General features: G+C 43.0%; 1 protein-coding gene across 3 annotated transcripts in view; it reads right to left on the bottom strand.

The window, feature by feature from the left end:
* Window positions 1–1,159: 1,159 nt before the first annotated feature.
* LOC121597519 (zinc transporter 2-like) overlaps window positions 1,160–18,186 on the bottom strand; it is a 36,474-nt gene continuing 19,447 nt past the window's right edge. For all 3 annotated transcript variants that reach the window (XM_041923334.1, XM_041923335.1, XM_041923336.1), the window contains exons 3-9: window positions 14,457–14,650; window positions 9,507–9,611; window positions 9,011–9,131; window positions 7,397–7,576; window positions 4,775–5,027; window positions 2,308–2,455; window positions 1,160–1,409 (exon numbers count right to left, since the gene is read on the bottom strand). In XM_041923334.1, the coding sequence (XP_041779268.1) occupies window positions 1,267–1,409; window positions 2,308–2,455; window positions 4,775–5,027; window positions 7,397–7,576; window positions 9,011–9,131; window positions 9,507–9,611; window positions 14,457–14,650 (1,144 nt within the window). In that variant the 3' untranslated portion in view covers window positions 1,160–1,266. The remainder of the gene's footprint in view (window positions 1,410–2,307; window positions 2,456–4,774; window positions 5,028–7,396; window positions 7,577–9,010; window positions 9,132–9,506; window positions 9,612–14,456; window positions 14,651–18,186) is intronic.

The raw sequence follows: 18,186 nt of genomic DNA, 5'->3' as shown, positions 1-18,186 counted from the left end.
ACATTCGCGATTGCCATTTTTATGAATCCTCTTCCTTGCTGCCGTCTGCCACAGCTTTTATGCAAAAAAGCGTTCCCAGCCCTTCCCCTTCCTGCTCGCTTCCACCCATCAACAATCATCCCATCTGCCGGACTCTGTGGTCCCTGCCCACTGGTAGTTAAGCAAATTGAAAATAACTACTTTTCCATTAACTTCCGCCCAACTTGCTTAACTGCGGCGGATGCCCCCTTAGTGACCCCGTTCCGCTGGCCTTCCAACGGTGGCGAAACAGCGACAAAAGAACAATCTGCAGAATGACTCAACTTACGAAACGTGTGAAGACAATCCGAATCTTATATCGCTCGGTCTCGGGGCGTCACAGTATAATCGTGGCAGTGGCGCCACCGCCAAAAGCCCCGACAGCGCGCGAAAGGAAGAAAAAAAAAACACACCACCAAAGACGAACAGTGCCGGCAGACGAACGCCAAAGACATCCTACCAGCACAAATAGGCGAAATTAATCATTCAGATTGAGAAATGAGCATTGCACATCGGCCAGCGGCGGTAGGCAGCCCGTGCTGAATACGAAATGCCAATCCCGTGCCACCAATTAGGGGCCGGGGCAAAAGTTGAAAAAGCCGACCATCCATCCGCACACCGCAACGTTCCACCACCACATGGCTGGTGGGGCTGGCCGTTTTCATCGCGCTACACCACCCGCCCTTCTCCCGTTCGTGCTAGACATTATAAATATTCAAGCACTCTCTTCGTTCGCAGGAAAAATCATGTTTCTTCAAACAAAAGGCGGAATCGGTTTCGCTCCTTCCGGGAAGTGGCGTAAGGGAATCTTTCTTCTGGGGCCGTGATGTTGTTTCCCGTAACAACTGCTGGAAAGGGTCACTTTGCCGTATCCTTGCCGAACATCAGAGAAACTGTCGGTCACTGTGGGTCAATCCCTGGTGTTTGGGTTTGTAATGATCCATTTTCCATAATGGAAGAGATTTTTTTTTCTTCGTTTTAATTTAATTCAATTTGCAGATTTCGGCCTAAGGAATGCAGAAAGAAATATCAGGAAAGATGTCTTCGTATTTAAAAAAATTACCTTTCGGTTAAATTTTGCATGATTTCTTTTACTCGCGCAATGTTCACTCGAGATGCAGCGATCAATAAGCGACGATGCTTTTTTTTACATGTTTACAATAGTTTCTTTTATTTCTCATTGATCGTCCGGTTGATGGCTTACTCTGAAACCGAGTAACGCGCTGGCTCCGCGTTACATGCTTTACACTAAACTGGATTCGAGCACTGATTGCAATCTTCCATATCCGGTTGAAATACTTCGATCTGCAGCGTCGTCTCGAAAAATTGATACTTTGCATGAACCGTTTCCGTGGCTTTATTCAGTACGAGCTCGGTGTTTGTCGTTGGCTCTGAAATGAAGGAGAATTATTTTAAAAGCGCCCATAACATCAAAATGTAGACTTATTCTAAGGTAAGTTATTAACAAAATAAAGCTTGACAGCAATATTAAATTAAAAGAAATAGCCAAAAGATTTAAAACGAGGTAATTACCTAAAACAAATGATATTCTAGGATCAATGTCAATCTAATCTTTTACGCAATAATAAGTGATTTTTCCCTAGGAAAATCTGCTTAAACTTGTGTTATTTTTAAAAGCAATAATTGGCAATGCTTGGCAATCAATCAATTTCTCTTTTAATTAGCAAACAAAATGCATTGATCCTAACTGGATTAAATCAAATTTAATCAAATATAGAAACAAATATGTTCTCTTTTTAGAACTAGTATTAAACTTTAACATGAATTCAAAATCGACATTTTGAAGGTGATGATGTGTTAAATTTTACTAGAAAACTCAACACAAATTTTACAAATTTACATAAAGAATAATATTGAAACAAACAAGTGTTCGCTAGCATCTTCATTTTCTTTGACAAAATTTATTATGCCAATGTATTAGTAAGGGAGACTGCAGCGTGATGCATTCAAGAGTTTGCTCTTAGAATTTTAATACCATACACACCAAATTAAACTTTTAATTGACCTACATTCGCAAATAGTAAACATTTTCCAATCTCTAACAGATCCCACATATTCAAGAGTAAATATCACTTAATCACTAAACACGAGACCGTTACAAAACACGGGTCTCCCACTAACCCTACCCTGCCCTATAAAAATGTCGACCCCTTTTTTTTCGCAAAAAGCATCAACTAAGTACCATCCGCCCCCCCAAAACAACCCTCACAAGCGAACCCACAAACACAATATCGCACTCGGCGCGGACGAGTGTTGCTCGTTGCTTACCGACAGCCAAATGAGCAGCGAGCGCTATCTTGTTGATACTGAGTGCCCAAATGCGCAGATTGTGTACTCTTACGACGCCCTCAATTTGCAGAAACGTTTGCATAACTTCGGTGTAATCGAGATACTTCGGGGTGCCCTCCATAAGAACCTGTGAAAGAAAAAAGGAGGGGGAAAAGAAGGGGATGTAAAAGAAGATCAGGCGCAAGAGGAAGACTATGATAATAGCGCAACCGACATATCTCGCCAACACATGAAGCTGGGTGGAAAAAGAGGGAGTTACAGATACGAGAACATTGCCACCGAGCGGGGGAAACGAACAAATAAAGTGCGTGAGTAAGTGTGAAGTGTTTTCCGGTGGGGCTGAATGGAATGAATGGAACGACGACCGCCGCCGGTGCTGATTCCAGAAAAGTGGTTAAAGAATCCTTCGCGATTGAGCACAACGAACGGAAAAGCGCAAGTGGAAAGAGTAAAAACCCTCCCCAAGTAAACGATACGGAGACCAGTAAAGAATCATAACTAGGGCCTAGCGCTGGAAATTGGCGCCGAGATGGAAAAAAAACCATGGCCAACGCGCTAACGCACCATCACCGCTCGCGGTTTTGGCCGAGCTGTTCGTGTTGGGGCGTGTTGGACTTGTGTTGGTAATGGAAATAAAATCAGTAAGTAAGTGTGCAACCTTAAATCGGTTCCCGTTTTATTGAGCCTTTCTCGCACCGACGGACCTTTCCCGATGCGGCCAGGTACTGCTGCCGAGCAGAAAGGATGTGTGCCCTAAGCTGAGGCAAAATTATGAAGCTCGAGCGGAAGCGAACCAAAACCAAGATGGTGGCTTAACTGTTTCAAATTGAAATACAATATTCATTAGGATGTTCTGCCTCTGCTTCAGCTGTGTGAGTGTGTATAATATGAGGTTAAAGTAAAGCATTGCTGAACCAGCAAAGCAGCTTTTCGACGGGTTTTTTTTTTGTTTCCACCCTCCTGTTTAAGGGCCACCGTCGTTTCGGCTTCACTGTTATCTCAATTCCGAAGGCTTACTACTAGCCGATTGATAAAATCGCTCGAACCAACAACAACAAAAAAAGCCAACCAGGAAACCAGGAAACCGGTACAGCCGATCGAAAAGTTACGAACAAATTAAGCGATCCAAAGATGCGTGTGCGCGTGTGGCGCGTGGGGGTTGGATCCCACCTAGGAAGAAAATTGAATGAACCAGTAGAAAGAGAGAGCGGCTTTTCCAATCGATTTGAATCTCAACTCAATTTACCCCTGAATGCAGTCAAATCTTTTGCCCAACTCAATCATGACAAGTTGGGAGAAAATTGCGTTGAATAAATTTGCTTGCGATAATGATACGATGGAATGTTTGATTAAGACGATCTGTTCGCTTTTGAAATATTTTGATCTGGCGAAAGATTTGCCTCATAATAAACTCCTACAAGTATACAATGGATTTTTAAACAATACGGACACTTAATGCATTTTTGAGGTGTTCTATTTTGTTTATTCTTTTCTATGTTAAATTCAATTGCTAAAAACTTCTGAATAATTCACTTAAAGGAAGCAAAAGATCCAAATTTGATAAAACATAGATTTACAATAATTTTATTCTAAACACTGCAACAAAATATGAAAAACATGAACATATACCTTCAATTCTGAAGGTTAATAATTTCCTGGAGCGACAGAGCGCTGGTCTTATAAACAAAACTGATAAGAATGGCTGTAGCGATGAACTGTCCGACAGAACATATTTATTTACCGTCACAACAGCTACAGCGTCACAACTACTAAGGATCAGACACATTTTTAATAGATCCTAGGACATCATGACAAATTAATGTAAAATTAAAAATCGGCGTATCCTGGGACTGGATAGGAAGAAATGCAATAAAAACATGATGAATGTCTAGAGTTTGAAGCAGCCGATAAATTGAACAAAAACTGTAATGTATAGAATAATGTATTATTGAAACATTCCAATTAATTGCTTAACATCATGCTTCTGCTTGCAAAATCAGCAGAGTGTTGTCAACCAACTCAGTTAAGAAACCATAAAGAAGTAGAATGTATTTGTTGGTACGCTGTCGATTGTTTTGGTCATTTGAACCATTTGCATACACTTATGACAATGTTTATGTTAGAAGACTGAAGCAAAAGTCTAAAAACTCGAATAAAACGCCACTCCAGGATTATGTACATTTTTTCACAAGTTTTCTGAAATTTAAGAGTTTGCACATAAAATGCCTTTTAACTGGATTTTAGCTCAGTGCACAAGCCATCAGTGAGAAAAGGCATCTCGGTCAAACGCTACCCAGATAGCGAGCAATTGCTTGTAATATCGTAACATCTGATGGAGACGCCTGGTGATTGGTAAAGCGGCAAACGATTAGTAAACAAAGCGGCCTGTGTCCTGACCCTTTTCAGCTGTCCATAAACCCCCCCCCCCCCTACCCGCCTCACTTACCACAATTGCATCACGCATGATGGCAAGCGTCGTGCCGAGCACCAGCACCGAAAACAGAAACGTGCAGATCGGATCGATGATGTTCCACTCGGGCTTGAAGTAAATCACCAGCGCCGCTATAAACACACCCAGGCTCTGCACAAAATCGCTCAGCACATGCACGAACGCAGCCCGCACGTTGATGTTTTGCTCCTCATGGTGTCCGCCACCGCCCCCGTGGCTGTGGCCGTGATGATGCAGCGTGGCGCCCATGCTGCCAAAAGGCGAGAAGAAAATAAAGGCATCATTAAAGTGCTGTGCAAATGTGTGTGTGTGTTTGTGAAATCCCACACGCTACGGATGGGGTTTTGCATCAGCGGAAACTCAATCCATCCGTTGTTACGGTTGCACCAACAAAGGGAATTGCTGGTGTTGCAGGTAAACCTCCTTATGCGCCTAGGAGGCGCTTGGGATGGAAAAATCTCACGTGGATTAAACTACAGAAATATGGTTAGTTGTGAATAGAAAGCGGTAAAATAGGTATCTTATAAGTAGAAATTGCAATCGTCACTATCGCAATGCTGTGTCCGTTCAACCCACTCAACAGATTATGGCACATGGTAGCGAACGGGGAAGCCCCAGGCCCACAAGAGTACTGCACGGAAGAAGACAGCATACCACTCTGCTCGCTCACTGGCATCCTCGCGATGGATACCTTTGCACTTTTGTTCCCACCAGCCAATCAATAAACTTACCTTCTGTGCAAGCGCAGAAATTCCTTCTGCTCGAAATGACTCGTTTTCCTGCGTCCAGGCGGATCAGCACCGTGTCGTGGCTGCACCTATTTCTATTCCGGCGGGGTTTTCAATCGCCCCAATTCAATTATCCACCACGAACCGCCATGGGTGACCGTTGCCAACGAATTAATGGGGTACTGCTGTACCTTTTGAAAGCGGCTTAACTGGCTTGGAAGAAACCACTCCGCCAGAGCCAGGTAAGACAGCCCGAACGATCCCGGTGGAAAATCGTTCAGCGGAAATCGGTGTAAAAACCCACCGTACCAATAAATTCCACCACGGTACATGGTAGAGTTTAAATCTAACCGTTGCGCCAACGCGCCTCAAAGGACGAATGACGGTGACCCACACACCCACACAAAACCCCAGGAGGTTACGGTGGAACTACTATCGCATCTAGTGTGCCCTGCAAGAAAACCCTACTTGCAGTGCTTCCCGTGATCGTACGCCTCGCAAGGGCGAAGAAAGAACGCCACTGCGCTGGATTAAGATGGAGGATAATACCACCCATTAATTCTACGAATGAAGGATTATCTGCCACAATCAAATGACACTGACGCAACACGGGATTACGCCGGGTCTTGTGTACTGCGCTGGAGCACTTGTTCGGCCAGCCCGCCCTTCAATGCAGTGCACGGGGCGGTGTGTACCAGCGTGCCGGAAGGCACTGCATTGCCCCCGCCCGCCGGTCAACACTACACGAGCAGATGATTACAAGTTAGTTAGTGCTAGTGAGCACCACAAAAAAAAAAACAACCGCAAAGCGCGACGGTGTTGTACCCAGTATCTGTTTCTGATACCGCAAATGATTTAATGTGATTAGCACTTGCGAACCAGATACAAAAGGGCATTGATATACGATACCCATTTGAAGGCGGGGAGGGGATGGAATGGATTGGATAGGGAGGGGGATAGTTTGGACGGATTATCGATCGTATCGTGGACCTATTTTTTCACGTATTCAAGTATTTTGGAGAAAAAAGGATAAATTAGCTGTACAATTGTACTTTCGCTCAAGTACACTTTACTACATAATAATTGATATTTGTACTTGTTTTATAGCACATGAAGAGTTCCAATCATAGTTTGAATACGATGAAGTTAATTTGCTGTGTCCTTCAAAAATGGCCACAGAAGCATTCGGTTGATTAGTTGATTGAAGTTTCATCAATAAAACCAACCCCTTCATTGCGTTTTACCAACATTTTCGTTCGATGCTTCATTTTAAACATTGAAATATACGGTTGAAATCTGACGACATCCAATTAAATACAATTTTAAAATCAATCTGCAATCCAATCTGCACAATGAGTTTGTGTTAGTAGCTGAATTAATTTAACGCGAGTTGCTGGACTAGAAGTATTTACGAAACAGTCAAAAAACACTCAAAATTTCAAGATACAAATGAAAACAGTGTTTAGAGCATCCATCCATGCCATACAGCTTAAAATATATATAATACATTAAAATTGATGGGACCAAATTTACATAAAGTTTTCCATTTGAACCATTTACACAGGAAACTCCCATGAGTTACCAATAAATAAACAACATTGATCCCCGGTTAAAATTGTGTATAACGTTGTTAACTTACTCGGAATACAGTGTAACTCAACTTTCACGCTGCCTTTAAGCATCCCTTACGATGGATATTCCAATCTTTAGATTTGCTCTCAGATTTTAGAATTCCCAACACGTGACAAATGTTGTAAAACAATTAGCTTAGCCTATCATTGTCATACAAATACAAAAGTTCGATTCCCTACCACCGCAGGAAACAAGAAGCTTTGCTTACATTCCAAAATATGACTAAAAACAATAACAAATGATGTGTTTTTCTACTCACATTATATTGACCAATATTCCCAATCCAGACGTGACCAGCATCACTTCACCATTGAGCTCAAAATCTTTGTTGATCGTTCGCAGCACTGCCAGATAGAACAGAATGGCCGTCACGACCCAAATCATCAGCACGGACAGTAAAGCACCGATTACTTCCGCACGGTACCAACCGAAGGATAGTCTGTAAAGGTAAAAGTAATGGAAAGTTAGACAGCTATAGCATATATATATATATTTTTGTTTTGCAATTCTAATGCTTTTTGCACACTTTCCAAACTGTTTTGGCATGGAAAGACGCTTTAAGGGGGACGTTGTGAAGTTGTCCTCGTTCCGAAACTTGTCCGCCGCGATTCTGGGGATGATTCTCTAGCGATGGATATTATTCACATTGAATTCCAGTAAGAATTTATCCCTGCATGATGTTTTGCAAATTGCGTACAGGGAGGCGCATAAGCGGTTGTCTACCTTTATACGCCCAGTGCCATAATCTACAGAAATGATAATTTGTACACTAACAAACAACCTTAGCTCTCGTCTTCTTTTGCTACTTATTTGGCTCAATATCCTGCTAGGCTTGGTGATCTGTGATTTATTGGTGTGCCCACAGTCAGATAAACAGTCCTGCCTTTGGTGCTCGGTACATACGGGTCTTGAACTACGGACCCGACGTGATGTTAAGTTGCCCGAGTTGACACCAGCCACGGCGAGAAGGCTTCAAAAAGTTCCGTATCATGAGTATGAGAACCGCCAAAAACCCCTATAACATTGAGATGAAAGATTTGCCAAAAATGTAACATAGTTTTCAATTGCTTAGCAACCAACAACTATGCATTATCAAAGCCAAAGCTTCGCTGCAACTTTAACGCTTAAGTAACTGTGGTGCATCATAAACTGTGCCAAAGTATTTAACTTCACCGGCAAGCGTACTTCAATTTTAAAGTTTTCCTCGATATAAACAATAAACTTTGCCCGCGCAGCTTCGCTTCATCGTGCCGAGCCGAAGATTAAATGCATCTCCGCTAGCCAACCTGCTCCTTTGATGCGAGGCATAATGTAAAACTTCTTGCCTGCTGCATCCACCGGAAGCGTGTAAGTACTGCGCCGCAAATAACGGACCCCGCTAACAGCACGCCCGTGAAACGCCACGGTCGACTCGATCCCCATTACACCCTGTACAAAAGAGCGAACGAGCGAGGAGGGCTACTTCACCCTAATTATATTACAACGAGTTGCGAGGTCACTATGGCAACAAAATCAGCCAGGCAAAAAATCTATCACTTGCCCAAGATCGCAAGGGGCGCAGTCCGCACAGGGCGTTGAGTACCACCAATCCGTTGGATAATTTTCAACCTATTTACTTTGATCCGGAGCAGCGCTGGCCACCAACAGGGTGGAACCGGAACAAGAAGCTGGTATGCTCTGAAGGGATGGTTATTAAAAGTTTTTGCCCAACCCCGCCGACAATCTTTGCCCATGCCGGAGACGGCGAAGCACCCGGACGCTGTTACGTTGTCTGGTTTGAGATACAAGAGCCACTTCGGGGCTTTTGCCCGGCCACGCAACGCTTTCTCCCATAGTTTTGCTTTCAATGGACATTCCACGCCCGTGTACCTACCGTTTCGTCGACGGTCTTGCCGCTATCCACAGGGCAAACAGGGATATCATAAAGCTGGCCAGGTCCGCCATGAGATGGGCTGCATCTGTCGCGATAGCGAGACTGTTCGAGTAAATACCACCTGGAAATGGGAGTGCAGCAGCAAACAGAAACGGAATGAGATGCGGTAGCAAGGGAAACGAAGTACGTTCGCCAGATTGCTGTTAATCAGGGCTGCGACGAACTGCATTCGGAACCTTCTTTACGTCGTTCTGTGGCAAACAATTCCGCCGTTTGCCGAACTGGGTTTCTGCAATTCAGCGTCCAACAAGTGGAAACAATAAAGCATTTCCGTCCAGCGTGCTGCCGAGCTTCATGGTCGGGTCCATCGATGGACCTTTTACTTGGCCCGTACCCGGGGCAGCATTGGAGCCCTGTTGCATACTTGACGCAAAACGGTCGTGCGCTCTTACTTGCAGCTTGAATGTGGGGCTCAAACGTTACCCCGGTTTCCTACCTATTATCTCGGCAATCATAAAAATGATGCAAAGCATGCTCGCTAACATGAGCTTCTTCCGTGCTATCTTATCGATCCCTTCCGCCCGTGGTTTGTGACAGTGCGCTGAAACGAGGAAGAGAAACAACGGAGTCAGATAAGGTCGGGTTGTGCAATGAGGGGGCTGGGTGAACAATTAGACGCCGGTAGTACGTGCATACGTGTGTTTGACACGGTGAATTACCAAGGATTATAAATCAAAGCTAAGCTACTCAAGTATGCCTATCGTACGCGATTAGCAGCGGTACTGCGTTGTGTTATGTAAAGCTTCAAAGTCGCTAGTAGTGGGGAAGTATTGCTAAACGCATAAGCTGCTCTAATGTACATAAGTTGTTTCTTTCTTCAGTCGCAACGCATTCGTACCTGTCTCGGATAATCTAGGTTGAATATTATCTGCAACATACAGGCACTAGACTAATGTAGGAACGAGAGTATGACAGAAGAATGACACGGAAAATTGTAAATATATGTAAGAAAAGAAGGCCCTAACATCCACTTCGGTCGTTATGCCAAACAAGAAGAAAGAACACTTACCTTTGTTGTACACTTATTGTTTGCATTTCAAAACAAAGATACTTAACACTACATTATAATACTAATTTCTACTATTATACTATAAGACTGTGTAGTAAATATAATGCTTCTACCATTATTCACCAATTTCTAATCATACTGCGAATATTCGTAATTTACTCTTCAAACTTAATACCAAACAATTCACGATTAATAGATTTCATTTTCTATTACTTCAATAATAATTTTTGTGCAAAAGTTATGTTCGACAACATCGGCACAAGATATTTGCATACCCTTTTTTCTAACAATTTTACAATTGCTGCAAATGTTTAGCACTGTCAAATCAAGCCACCTATCGGATAACTTGCCCCCGTATAATCGACGTTCTACTGTATATAACCAACATTTCAACTAGTATATCTTGCACACACCTTCGTTGTTTTGAAGCTTTTGGAACGTTGCGACATACAGTGGAACATCATTCTACGAATTTCAAGTTGATTTATGAAAGAAAACGTAAATTTGTTGTGATTTTTTATTATTACATTATACCTTGACAAACTCGTCCTCTTTTAATTTTTTTACCTCGTCCTCTCTAAATCATGTCTTATTCGTATAAATTTTTTTACAAACACGGTTCATGTGTTCTTTTCCAATTTTTATCTAAAGTTTTGAATTTTTCCTTCGCTAAATCCAGTATCTTGAGAAACTATGTTTGTGTTTGGTGTCCGTTTATACTGAGAGAATCCGTCATAAACGGGAGAAACTATTGATTGACGCGTTTCTACTACTGCACTACTAAATTTTGTTTTGGTTGTTCGTTTTCTGACTTTTTTTTTTCAAACAAATGGCAAGCATTAAAAACGCGAGCATCAACTTTTTGTGTGCAACTTCGTTAACTATTATTATTATTATTATTATTTATTCAATAAAGTAATCCAGCTTTCTAAACCTGAAATAAAAATAGCAGTATATCACATTTAACCTTTCTATAGCACATTACACATTAACCATTTTAATCAAAGGATCTTCTTGTTTGGCTCAACAACCGATGCCGGTCAAGGCCTGCCAACCCACTTGTGGGGTTGGCTTTCAGTGACTTATTGATTCCCCCCCCCCCCCCCCATAGCAGGATAGTCAGTCCTACGTATGGCGGCACGGTCTATTTGGGGCTTGAACCCATGACGGGCATGTTGTTACGTCGTACGAGTTGACGACTGTACCATGAGACCGGCTCAAAGGATCATTACTTCCAAAAGTTATTGAACTGAAGTCCGTGCTCAAAAGAGCCCTAGTTGTTTCTTCTATAAACTGGCTCAACTTTATACGAGGAATGCTAAATATGGATTTAATAATTTCAAAATATTTTTAAAAATCCATATGAAGTATGGGAAGACAAAAACATTTTTTTACCAACAAAAAATACCCGAGTTTATAAAAGACAACAAAATGAACATAAAAAAATAAGACCATGAGAGTCACAAAACATCAACAGACAATTGAGTTCGTAATAATGATTAAAATAACCATGAGAAAATCCTCTTTTTGTTTCTATTGCTCAATCACTTCGGCAATTAAAATTAAACACAATTACACACACACACACACACACGCATCCCCCAAACTACCCAAGCAAATGGTGAAAATTTTAATTCCTCTCCCTCCCCAGGCACCATTGCAATGCTAGTGATGGCTGGACGCTTCCACACTTGAAGCAAAAAAGAAGAAAAAATAGCTTCCAAACGGAAACAAAACAAAAAACGCGCACATTCTTTCACACACAAAAGCGCACATTTAACCGCAATCCAAAACTTCAATCACAAAGTCTCGATCGATCTGGCTCACTCTCTCTCTCTCTCTACTGCCACTTGCTATTGCTCCCTATAGTTGCCCTTAGGCCAATATGCTTCCGATACTTGCGCCACCGTGCTGCGCGCTACGTGGCCGTGTTGCTGCCGTGATTTTCTCCACTCTGCTTTGCCCTCAACTTTTGCTTCACGTCACGCTCTGTGATGGAAAATACTTTTCCGATCGTCTTACGGTTGCGATTTTCCAAACTGATTCCTTTTTATTTCCTATCGCGCAATTTTTTTTCCTCTCTCTCTCGCTCCTGTGAATTTCACTTGCCCATTTCATTTTGTACTTCCCTTTTTTTTCGTTTGCTTCCCCAAATACGAAATCTCTTCTCAAGGCAAATAACCGTTTTTGTACCCCAGGGCATTTGCCATCAGTGAGCTTGAAGCAATCGCACCGTTGTCGTTGTCGTCCTCGTCGTCGTCGTCGTCGTCGTCACCGTCTTTGTCGTCTATCGCAACCCGTCAGTCTTGGTTAGCCGGAAAAGGATTTGACGAGCGGTAAGCAACGATTTTCGAATAGCTCGTTTGGTTTTTCGATAGGGAAAGAAAGGACGCACACACCAAAAAAAAAAAATACCGGTTCGTCTACAAAATTGCATACTGTCTATCACACCGTGGCACTGTGTGGAACTTTTGCTCTGTTGCAGTTTTGAATGCGAAATGGCGCAACACACACAACGAAAAAAAAAACAGATTCAAATCCGTGAAGATAACCAGAAGCAAATTAACACCATTGTTGTCGAGTCGGCAAAGTTTAGTTGCGGAAAGTGTTTTGCGCTTCGCATTTTGTTCTACCGTTTGCCGCTGCTGTTGCTGCTGCTGCTGCGGCACACTTGGCTCAATAAGACTGGCTCCTTTAAATGTGCTTAAAATCGATCCATTTGTGGCAAGTTGTGGTGTGGATTCAGAGGAATCTTCCTCGTCCTTCTGTCGATCAGAGCTGTATTTGTATCCAATCTGTGCTAAAACCGAACCCTCCAGCCATCCTCTTTACAACCGCAACAAAACTTCAATTTACACAACTCCTATCATAGCTCGGCATTAAGTCTTTTGTAACTATTGCTTGTTGAGACGCTGCTTGCAATCCTTTGCCAGAGCCACTCACACACTCTAGTGTCTAACCGTTGAAAAGATTATGTATGGATTATATGCTTACCCAAACCAAACGGCTCAACCATCGGCTCGGAAGCCATCAAGTGAGTGGCCAAAGCACAGCTACAAATGAGGCATCATTGGGCAAGTCAGCGTGAAAGATTAACCATAGCTTAGCCCAGCCTCCGGGTACTAATAAACCACTCATGCATCGTAAAACCGGCCCCAGCCCGGGCTGTGGCCCGGTGGATGGATCGAATGCCAGCCGAACCGTGCATATTGTGAGAAGCCAGAGCACAAGCACTGTCCGTCAAGTGGACGCTTGACTAAATCGAGACAAATACAGCCCCAAGAAGTGGCCTGAGACTGACAAACAATGCGTTGGTAAATATTTGCAACCGGCGTCCGGCAGGCTGGCTGCAGCATAAGGACTCTGTGAAGCTGTGCTTCAGCTGAAGTAAAATCTATTTTTCCCATTAATCGAAATCCTAACCTCATAAGGATGCTATCTTGTACAGTGAATGTGTGTGTGTGGCTAGTGTGTTCCGTTAGGCCCGGTCGCATAGAAAGCGATGGAAAATAATAATAAAGCAATGTCAAACGCAACGACAAGAGCGTGCTGCACCTGTTTGCTCCATCGCTCCATGTCCATCAACCCAGCGACATCTTCATCGGCCATGTTATTCGCTCAAACAATAACTGTCCACTCAATAGCTTAGCGGAAGGTACAGTACGTCTTTCATTCACACTTTGGGGCAAGCATTTCCACTCCGAAGAGCAGCAAAACAATGCAAAGAAAGAATGAAAGAAGTCAACAAAACAATGGAAGCCCAAAGCCCGGACCACCCCAGGAACGATTTCTTCGAAGGCAAATACACCGACAAAGCCGGCCATTATGGCACAGGGCGATGAAAATTCAATTACCGAGCGTTTAAGAATGAAATACATTTAGACGCATTGCTGCCAACATTCCATCCACAACGGTAGATGTGAAAGGTCACCGCTTTGCAGGGTGTGTGTCATGTACCTTTTGCGTGAATGCTTCATCGTTCGGAAGGTTTTTTTTTTTTTGGACTCTCGTTCTTTTGTGGTGTATTTGAAAAAAAAGTAACAGCGACAGCTAGCAAAAACAACCACTTCTTCTGCTTTGTAGCTTTACACAAAGCGGTGCGTTGAGCTGTTCTAGAAATTTCTAAGAGATGAAAAGAAAACGGAAATAAAGAAACATTCACACAGAAGCGCGAGTACTAAAGTTATCTTTAAATATTTTGCCTTTTTTAGTTCTAACATTCTCTACTCTCTTACCATTTACTATCACGAACGAAACAATCGCGACTAACATAAATATGGAGACAGAAAGTTTAAAAAACAAAACACACACACACACACACATATACACGCATCAAAAGCTGCCCCAAAAAAGGTAAAGCTAACGGTCAACGCTTACAGTCAATCTTGCGGATGCTGAGCTCCTTCGGCAGCTCGCAGCATGAGTTGGCCAGCTGGCCGTGCACGCAGTAGATGATGGACCGCTGCTGGGGTAGTAGTGGCTGCTGCTCCGACGGGCCGGCCGGTTGCGAGGCCGCGGGCGCGAACGGTTGCTGCGAACTGGCAGACGTCCCATAGTTTTTCCGGTATTCGCTGTGAAAGAAAAAGAAGAAGAAACGCACACCAGAAGTTAGTTATGACGGTGGCACAACAATGGAGCCGAGGCTTAGCACCGCTGCTGATGCTGCGGCGTAGCATCTAGCGAATTAAAATCAAACAAAAAGATTCACTTCCTTCCTGCGTCCGGGTGCAGGAAAACGACACCCTTCCCCCCTTCCCTCTGCCGTTGCAATAACGAGCGCGGCGAAAACTGGCCAAGACGGGAAGTCAAACATGGCCATGGTTATAAATTGAAAATGAAGCTGGTTGGCCTTAGTTACGCCGTTGTTTAAGACGCTCGCTTTACACTTCGAGGGACACGAAATGAAAGAAAGAAAGGAAAAGGTGAAACGAAACGGCGAATACTACGTGCGTGCGTAAATGGCAAAAGGGAACAAATATTCTGGAGCGGGGAGCATCGGCGGGAATGGACCCAGGATTGGAAAGGTTGAGCTTTACACAAAAACAGTAAGCTCTGCACTGCAACAAAGAACGAAAACGGTGCAATCAGAGTGCAAATATGCTACAGCAGCGCGAGCCAAATAGATATGAATCTGCATCTTTCTTAGGTGGATGGAGGGCAAGATGCCCTTTTTCATCTTTTCAGATGTTTTTCAATCAATATGGCTATGCCAGATGGAAAATGGTATTTTGAATACATACCACGCAGCCCAAGAAGAATGCGACGTGTTGAAAATCAAATCGACGAAGTGGAAATGCATCGTGACGGTATTTCATTATGACATAGTCGTTGAAAATTTGGAAATTGAACTGAATCAATGCGTAACCCATAGCAGGTTTAAGTTCAATTAGTTTAAAGCATGTAGAGCTTCTATTACTCCCGTTTTATGTTAAAATGTTAACAACTAGAAAGTTAGAACTTAGAAATTAGAAGTATATATAAGTTCTTAGCGTTTTAATCGAACTTTGAACCTGTTTTGCCATAAATTGCTTAGTTATTCATTTTAGATACCGTATCAAAACTGAATCCCACCAATAAATAATCATAATCTACGTAGGCGTGATGTACAGATAGGTGAACGCACTTTTGAAGTCGTCCCAGAATTCACCTATCTGGGGTCAAAGGTCAGCAACGAAAACTGCATTGAAGCTGAGTTGCGCGCAAGGATGCTGGTTGCCAACCGGTCATTCTACAGCCTGAAAAATCAGTTCACCTCAAAGAACCTGTCGCGACGGACGAAGCTGGGACTATATAGTACCTATATAGTACCAGTACTCACATACGCCTCTGAGACATGGACACTGTCCAAATCTGACGAAAACCTCTTAGCCACGTTCGAGAGGAAGATGCTCAGAAGGATAATTGGCCCCCTATGTGTGGAAGAACAATGGAGGAGCCGCTATAATGACGAGCTATACGAGATGTATGGCGACCTCACTGTCGTACAGCGTATTAAGCTCGCCAGGCTCCGGTGGGCTGGCCATGTTGTACGCATGAAAACGGACGACCCAGCCCGTAAAGTCTTTTTAGGCCGTCCATAAGAACAGAAGAGGCGTGGTAGGTAAGTAAGTAATCAAAACTGAATATCATTAAGGCACTACCGGAGTGTCAATCAATTTGTTGACATAATCTTAAATACATAGACTTACAGGGTTTCTCAAGCCAACTCAGCATCGCAACACTATTTTTCGAACACGTTAAACGACTGTCAACATCGTACATACAATTCGAAAGCGTAAACTGTTTTCGATTTGCTAACCCTAGGGTTTGAACGCGTAAAACCCCAACTCTGGAAAATGCATGATGGGTCACAAGACAACCAACATTATCATATGGAACAGACATTTTCCGTGTTACTTGATCATTCCAATGACTTGTTCGCTGGAAATGTCTTGCTGAGATACTTCAAGTGTCTTCTTTATCGAGCAACGCCGCTATATTTTCGCCGCAAACACATTTTTTTTGTTGTTGTCAAATGTGTCCATGTTTGGCTGTCAAATGTTTCCTATTTTGTATCTAATGTAATCAAATGTCTGATAATGGAAATGAAGACTACAGAAGACCATTAAATATAATAGCGTTACTCGAAGAAGCAAATATACATTACACAAGTGGCGACATCTACAGTCAAAAGACAGGAAACTTTTAGGTAATTCTAAGTTTCTTAAACTAAGTATTTGACTAGCGAAATAATAAATAATTAACAGCTCATGACAAGCAGACATTATTCATACCAATAAACATTCTTTTAAATAGTCTGTTTGGAACTATTGAAGCAGTAGAAAGTAAACTTATTTAATGAAGAAGAATTTTATTCTAAAATATCTGTCAATGTCACCAGAGTTAGTGTAATTCTTGTTTAATCAATAATAGTTTACAGATTTTTCTCTCTTCTATTCTGGGACCATTTGGCCCCCTTTTCCCCGTTATTGAGACTGCATAAAATGGTTGCCAATATACATTACACTGTTTCATCACCGTTTTCCTGCACGTTCCGTAATCTCGTTGCTGCATCAGAAGTAAATATTAAACGTGTATGTTTCCAATTATTTTTATTTACCAACCCTGTTTTTTTACTCCTAAAAGCAACTTTCATAAAAGCTTCAATAATTTCAACCTCCACTGCCAACGCAACGGTAGGAATTTTCTGTCCTGAAAACCTTACAAAAGAACTTTACCACACGGTTGCCAAAAAATGGATTAGAAAACCGGAGAGTTTTCTGGGAAAAATGGAAACTATTTCATTCGCAAAACGGCCCGCTACAGGCTCGATCGTAAATTTGGCCACAGCATTTTTTGTGAGTGTGTGTGAGTATGTGTTGCTGTTGTTGCTAGATACACCAAACCTACAAACGAAACCTGGCAACCTGGGTTCTTTCGATCCTGACTTCATCTTCTCTCTCCTCCTCCTGGAACGCCCCCGGAATGGAGGTTCTATTCGATTCCCCAGCCCATGGTTAGAGTCCCCTATCTTTTTTTTTCCTTTTTTACAGCTCGCACCAATGGATTTGAGTGCTGCTGGGTTGGGAAATTATGTTGTTCCCGTTAGTATGCATGCATGCTTGCGTTTGGCTTCCACTTGAACGGGCGAATGAAGCACACACCTCATCCTGCTGCACACGGACCCGGGTCCCTTCCTCATCCCCAGGTTTGGCTCGGAAATGTAATGAATGCAGTTCGGCATACATTCGACAAACGATCCTCGAACCCATTCCGGGTGGTCGGATGGACAGTAATTTACTGCAGTGGCCATAAGTTTTCGCCAGCGTTTGGTGGCCGGCCTGACAACTGGGACCGACCCCGGGCAGCCGAAAAAATCCACTGCACTGAAGAGGAATTGTATCCCTCCTCCTCCTTCTACTCCTCCTCCTCCTCCTCCTCCCCTGCGACAGAATCCACGATCGAGACGTTTCTTTTTAATGAAATGACTTTGGCAGCGGATCTGCACAAACGGCCACAGCTGTGGTAATAAATGAATGAATGTAAAAATGGTGCCACTGCTAATGGTATTCCGTGCAATGCCCCAATGTGCATTGCCGTGCACCACTGTGGCACCACACAGACACAC

The sequence above is a fragment of the Anopheles merus genome, chromosome 3R (assembly GCF_017562075.2).
Source record: "Anopheles merus strain MAF chromosome 3R, AmerM5.1, whole genome shotgun sequence".
In the NCBI taxonomy this organism is placed as follows: Eukaryota; Metazoa; Arthropoda; class Insecta; order Diptera; family Culicidae; genus Anopheles; species Anopheles merus.
This window is presented reverse-complemented; position numbering and strand designations above follow the sequence as displayed.